At 42.1% G+C, this 6,511-nt stretch overlaps 2 protein-coding genes across 2 annotated transcripts in view; one reads left to right on the forward strand and one right to left on the reverse strand.

Moving 5' to 3' along the window:
- Positions 1-646: 646 nt before the first annotated feature.
- Positions 647-2,729, forward strand: LOC118416231 (calmodulin-4-like). The gene is made up of 4 exons (XM_035821315.1): positions 647-650; positions 1,058-1,188; positions 1,873-2,028; positions 2,559-2,729. Exons 1-4 carry the CDS (start codon positions 647-649, stop codon positions 2,727-2,729), a joined length of 462 nt encoding a protein of 153 aa, XP_035677208.1.
- A 997-nt stretch (positions 2,730-3,726) lies between these two features.
- LOC118415181 (cholinesterase-like) overlaps positions 3,727-6,511 on the reverse strand; it is a 6,701-nt gene continuing 3,916 nt past the window's right edge. Inside the window, exons 5-7 of the mRNA XM_035819562.1 lie at positions 6,178-6,318; positions 4,850-5,046; positions 3,727-4,417 (exon numbers count right to left, since the gene is read on the reverse strand). Coding sequence (XP_035675455.1) covers positions 4,105-4,417; positions 4,850-5,046; positions 6,178-6,318 — 651 coding nt within the window. The 3' untranslated portion in view covers positions 3,727-4,104. The remainder of the gene's footprint in view (positions 4,418-4,849; positions 5,047-6,177; positions 6,319-6,511) is intronic.

The following is a 6,511-nucleotide window of genomic DNA, read 5'->3' on the forward strand; positions in this document are numbered from 1 at the left end:
ACATAGTTCTGATATGCAACCAAAATGTTGTCAATCGGTCACTTTGTTTACTTTTTTGTTAAACAAAGCATCAAATGATACATAACCTAGCTAGGTTATATGTAGGGAGCTCTACCGAACAGTAGCCTCTATATGTGAAGATACGCAATATGATACTGCATGTATGTCAGACATTTGCCAGGCCCTTGGCCCTATTCTTGACAGCCCCATCGACTTCACCCATCCTAGTGGGTTCAAGTATTTTCATGTATCCATAAAAGCATAGGAGCTTACATGTTTACCTCCATGAAAAATTGAGGTATAGTTTTTGGTGTGTGCGTGTGTGTGTTTATGTTTCCGGATATTTGTGGTAAGCATAACTTGTGTATGCGGGTAGGTAGGGGTATGTGGGTAGGGGTTGGGAAGACGAAGGTCAAGGTCAATTTTCGACCCCCCCCCCCTTAGTGTGTGACCTTGGTACTACAGCAGAAGTTCAATTTTTTGTATCTTTTTACCTGGACATGCTATGGTCTTGATTTCTTGGTGGCAGATAGCTTGTGATATAAGGAATGAGTGGTGCATGTTTGGGCCCCCTGGCAGCTTGCTATGGAACTGCAGGAGCGGTTTTGTCAAAATCTTCCAAGGAGCATAACGGAGCATAGGAAAGATGGGTTTCCATGATATTTAGTATACAAGTACCTGTGGCAGAGATGTACATATTGAAGTGCAAATTATGCAAATTAAGACATAATTTGCATATTTAATGAGAAAAATCTATATTTACTGTGTTTTCCAGTATAGAACTCAAATACATGTAACATATGTAGGTGGAAGATAAGCAAATTCTAATTATGCAACTAAATCCCTAATTTGAATAATTAATGTGACAGTGTCCAAATTCTTCTTAGTACATGCAGTAAATGATTGAGCTGTCAACATTCTCACTTGTGCAAATTAGTGCAAGGAGTACATAAGCAAGCATAAATTATGCAGATGTGAAAGTAATTTGCATTTTAATCAAAATATTTCATGGAGGTATGAGGTCTCCGAACTCTTGTTTTACGTGTTTTGTGCAAAGCCAAAACGGCGGAGAACATCGAGGCACTGTTTCAGAAGTACGATGTGAACAAGGACGGCTCCATCTCTGCACAAGGGCTGCTGAACCTGGCGAAGGACATGGGCCTTCCCTGGAGCAACAAGCTAGTCAACGTAATAATCTTCATACTTCAATATTTCAATACCAAATGAATGTCATCTCGATATATATGTGTATTTTGTTCTATCTGTACTTTCTTTTAAAGCACATTGTATAATAAAACCACGCATAAAAAAGGAAAGTGATCTCGATCCAGTTTTAGCTCACTGAACTGGAGCTAGTCTTCCACCGGTCGTGACAGAGACATCCTCCTACACAGGGACATCCATCAGCCAAACGGCCTGTCTGGATGAACTCTGCTCTTTTAACCGTCACTCTTAGTTCCTGTGAACGTCCCCCATCCCCCAAACCAGCTGTCAGCCAATCAGATAGGCTTTACGTTTTCAAAAGCCGGGTCTCGCATATATAAGAGTAAGCTCATTAATATTTATAAGCAGGGTGGTCAGGAACTAAGGGTGACGGTTGAAAGAGCAGGGCACATTCAGACAGCTTGGCTGTTGGGTATCCCTGCTTAGGAGTGTGGACAGAGAGGACAGACGCTATGTAAGGTATTTACATGTTCATTTTACCGAAGAAATTCCCCCAGCTCTTTTCGACAAGCATAATCGAACTCACGGCTTCTAGTTCCAGAGGCAGGCCCGCTAACTTCAAAGCTTAAGAGACGTGAATATAGCTTCATTTATCTACTCATCCATTGACTCATTCATTCATTCATTGTATTTCTTTGCGTAATATAGGCTATGATCAGGGAGCGCCAACTGCACGCTGATGTGAAGATGGATTTGGACACCTTTCCTAGAGTTGTAAAAGCTTTGGAAGAAATAAAGAAGGCTTTATACAACCCACAGGAAACCCATGAGGCCATGGTGGCGACGTTCAATTATATAGACAAGGTATTTGTCAATAAAAATCATTTCCTTTAAACGTATCATTAATTGTCAAGCGTTATATTTTGAAAAATGATATCACTCACTGCATACCATGGTATATTCACGTGCTAGTAGTATCTACAGCAGTATCTGCACATCAGTACTGAAAGTAATAGTCCATGGACAAACGTTCCCGACGAATCGGACACCTTGTTGCATAGGGGAAAAGGGGCCGCTTATGCCCCCCCTCGCATTAGGCGAAAATCAATCGGACGACGAGTCTGCGAGCTCTATATTACGAGGAGGCATGACCCTGATGCCGACGAAGAAATGGCAGGGTTCGTCATTTTTTTTTTAATTCCCCCTTCTCGTCAGGGTCATGCCTCCTCATAATCTAGAGCTCGCAGACTCGTCGTCCGATTGATTTTCGCCTAATGTGAGGGGGGTACTACACAACATATGATAGTAACGTAACATCTGCAGTAAGAAACAAATTTCTAAAATGTATGAAAAAATTATTATTTCATGATTTTCGATTTTTGTTGTTGTTTCAGAACGGGGACGGTTTCCTGAGCACGGATGAGTTGAAGGCAGGCATGGCCAGCGTCGTCGGCATGGAGCTGTCGAGCGAGGCTATCGCAGAGCTGATCCGACTCGCCGATTATAACATGGACGGACAAATAGACATCGCGGAGTTTGTGAAGATGGTCACAAGTTTCTTCTGATTGACGTGTCGCCATGGTAACAACACACCATATATGGTCATCCCGACGGCTACCATTGGTTTCCCTTTATAATCCTCAATTGTTGTCTTTCAGATTATGAATGGATGACAACTAAATGGGCGTGGTGTAAGATATGATATGGTACATGATATAAGTGGTATATGATTCAGAGGTGAAATTAGTGATGTAAGACAAATTTGATAATCAGTTGATTCCTGCTGAATTTGTTTACGACATTTGAGTAACATCATTCTGCAGCATATCAAGACGCTCCTGGCATGCCTTCTTTTTTTCTTTAATCAGGTTCGAGGTTCGTAGGGCCTGATGTTACCATCATGAAGATAAAGAGCGGCCCATAGCAATAACTGTAGCAGCTCTTCTCCCTAAGTCAGAAACATCAAGCTTAGGCAAGCTTGACTTCACTGACTCAATAGGCGAAGCAAGGTTACGAGGAAATTCCCTACCCCATTTTGACCGAAATGGTTTGATCCGCCCACACCGCACCATTAACGTGCCCGGAGTATGGCTCTCCCCAATCACAGGACCTCCATGTAATGTCCTATCCGAGGGACGGCCCTAGCCGAAGCTAGGTACTCATTTTCATCTGAGTAAAGTCGTGAGTAAAGGCATGTAATGTGATTCGTGATCAAGATCGGTGACACGCAGCCGAATTCGAACTCGAGACCTATAGTTCCCGAACCAATTACGCTGCAGCTGCGCTACGCGATCTCACTTTTATTTTTTAATTCTGTTTTTCAGGGTGGCCCAACTCAGTGTAACAACACTGCTTTACAGTGGGGCCTTGGATAACACATAGTACATGACACATCGACACATAACATACAAATAACACAAAAGACCATTATCCATAGTCAGTCCGGTCGTGAGGTATTCTTAATGTATTACATGGTGCATTTTTGTTATTTGGTTGTTTCATTTTGAGTTGCTCCGTGAAGTAATGTTGATGAAACCCTTTGTTTCACATGCGACATAATTCTATCCAATTTTTCTGTTTTCGTTTTGCGTCACTGTTATATACGCAATGCTATAGCCTAAATTGAATGAAAACTTATTATATAGACACAGTGTCAACATTATCCCTGGTTGCCTTGTTTGTTTCTATATTCGATAACTGTATCAGGTTTGCAGTGGTATAATTAAGAAACCACCCAATAAAAGACGTTGACAACAAAGTGATATCACAACCACAACTTATACTGATTGGTTAAACCGAAAAATTTACATGTCATATGCATAGCCACGTGACTAAAATTACGTACACAAATAGCTAACAACTTCCGGGTTTAACCACCCAACATGGCGGAGAATTCTTACGTCATAGTCACGTGGGTGCGAACAACCAACCTATAGTTTCCTAATGTCCGGCACCCGGGAAGTAGTTGTACACATGCGCCAATAGACCAGCGATGACGCACGCCACAACTGACGTCCCTACAAACGTGATAGCCCCAGACGTGGCGCCAGGGTTAGCACAAGTCTCACATTTGCACGTCTTCCCATCTAAAGATGGCGCCGTCTTCGTCCAGAAGAAAGTGTGTTTGGGTCGCAGGTTGGACTGTACCGAGTCGGAGGCCAGGTTGGCGGTGAGACGGAGGTACTGCTTGGTAGACGGCAGGTACTTGGGCCATTCTACCGGCAGGGTTGTGTCTGCTGGCGAGTTCGGGTTGCTGGGAAGAGATCATTCTTGATTAGCCATTATAATTGTAAAGATATAGATACATTGTATAAAAGCATTACTATCGATAACAAGCGGCCTACAGCTTCTAATGAATAAATAAAGGTTCAAACGAAACAAATACTAGTAACAAATACCATTCTATATGTTATGGCCCATAATTATGAAGGCGTATAAATATATCGTTTTATCTGAGATTTACAAATGTACATTTTCTTGTCTTTCCGGGGAACATAGACCTTCGCAAATGTAAAGGTTGCGTGGCTCAATACATAATTCGAATTTACCCGTTAGCCTTTATTCTAACTACTCCTTGTCACCTGCCGCTGACTCTACCCCTAGGCTGTGGCAGCCAGTGGCTGTACAGGTCAGAGCTGAGGACATTCCTGGCAAATTCTACATAAAATTAAAGCTCGACTCTTACCCTGTCTTGGCAAAGTTAGTCCAAAGCTTTATCATGGTTTGCATCAGGTTCTTCTCGTCGACAGTGGCGCGTTCCAAGAAGTCCGACGATGGAAAAATAAAGAAGTGGTTGTTTGCGTGTGAGGCACCGACTCCTGGCGGGAACGGTGAGTTCGACAGCCGATGGGCGAACTGGTACATGTAGGTCGTGTAGTTTCTCTGGACGTGATACCAAACAAAGTGCACCATCAGTGACATACAGTTGATACGTAAGAATACACCTGTGCTATAGCAGAGTGTGTGAACGATTCTCCTTGCATTCCGGCAAGTACTTGCACAATTGTGTGGCCCCAGGGCCAAGCAGAGATGGGCACCACCCTATACACCTAAAGGTGTAGAAAACTCCTACTTTATCTGGTATCCTCATTTTAAAACCATTGTCCTACAGCTGCTTAGTCAGTATACATACAGGTTGCATAGGACAAGGGTTAACGGATGTTAAAACAGAAGGCAATACCTTACTGTTGATGGTCTTTCTGTTTTTGTTGTATTCCGTTCTTTCGGATAATATCACTACACATACATACGAAACGTGTGAAAAATAACTCTTTTAGCTTTTCCTTCAATGGCTTATGCAAATATGGCACCGATATTGTAAGAATTTGAGTAAAAATTGCAATATAATCACAAATAGTTGAGCTTGAAAAAGATGTATCAGTAACTATACGTACGAGGGGCGTTCAATAAGTAATGCCCCTGACTCACTTCCAGTTGTTTGATCTTAATGAAATTTTGCATTTGTAATGATTTATATCTCTATGAATTATGTTGCAAAAAACAGCTCTGAACTAATTGAGGTTTCTGATGTACTGGTGTTTGAACAGAGTCAGGTGTGAAATGGAACAGGTGTGAAATGGAGCCAGTTGAGTGTCGCGCAGTGATCCGGTTTTTGTATTTGAAAGGACGCAAACCAAAGAAGACTTTTGATGAAATGAAAGAAACTTATGGTGATGATGCCCCATCATATGACCTTGTAAAACGCTGGCATCGTGAACTTAAACATGGCCGTAAGTCTGTGGAAACAGCTCCCAAACCTGGTCGTCCCTCTTCTGCCATTGATGAGGCATCTGTTGGAGGACCAACCTGGGGTCTTCTATAAAAACGGTGCCCAGAGCTGCATCAAACGATGGAAGAAATGGGTGGTTCCTATATAGAGAACGACTAATAACTGTGCCAAGTTTCATTAATCTCCTGCTATGGGAAATGGGTCAGGGGCATTACTTATTGAACGCCCCTCGTATCAGGCTAAATTGAGTAAAAATATTGCTTGTACAGCTAAGAGAAGCATACCTTTGAATAGATGTTAGCTGTCTGTACTGTATTGGCTACGTAGGTGAAATCGCCGTACAAATCTACCAGAGACCTTCTCAGCGACGCAGGGTCTTCCTCATTCCACATGTCGTAGTCGTACGTAAGAGCTTCCAGGACATCCTGTCATGATTCAAGAAAAGTCTTCAATCACAGAAGTTGCAATCTACAGTGTATCAAATCATGACGTGTTGAATATTTGGTAGAACAACGGTTGTACCGTCTCGTACAGTTACAGTCACCATATACATGGCTACATAAGATTTATAAATATTTTGTGTGAAACGCATACACATAACATCGAGCAGATTAAAAT

The sequence above is a fragment of the Branchiostoma floridae genome, chromosome 5, assembly GCF_000003815.2.
Source record: "Branchiostoma floridae strain S238N-H82 chromosome 5, Bfl_VNyyK, whole genome shotgun sequence".
NCBI lineage: Eukaryota > Metazoa > Chordata > Leptocardii > Amphioxiformes > Branchiostomatidae > Branchiostoma > Branchiostoma floridae.

Bases quoted from the DNA above. Each gene is read 5' to 3' on its own strand.
- LOC118416231 (XM_035821315.1), top strand. The intron at 1,189-1,872 runs GTAATAATCTTC...TGCGTAATATAG, and splicing joins GGAGCAACAAGCTAGTCAAC to GCTATGATCAGGGAGCGCCA. The intron at 2,029-2,558 runs GTATTTGTCAAT...TTGTTGTTTCAG, and splicing joins CGTTCAATTATATAGACAAG to AACGGGGACGGTTTCCTGAG.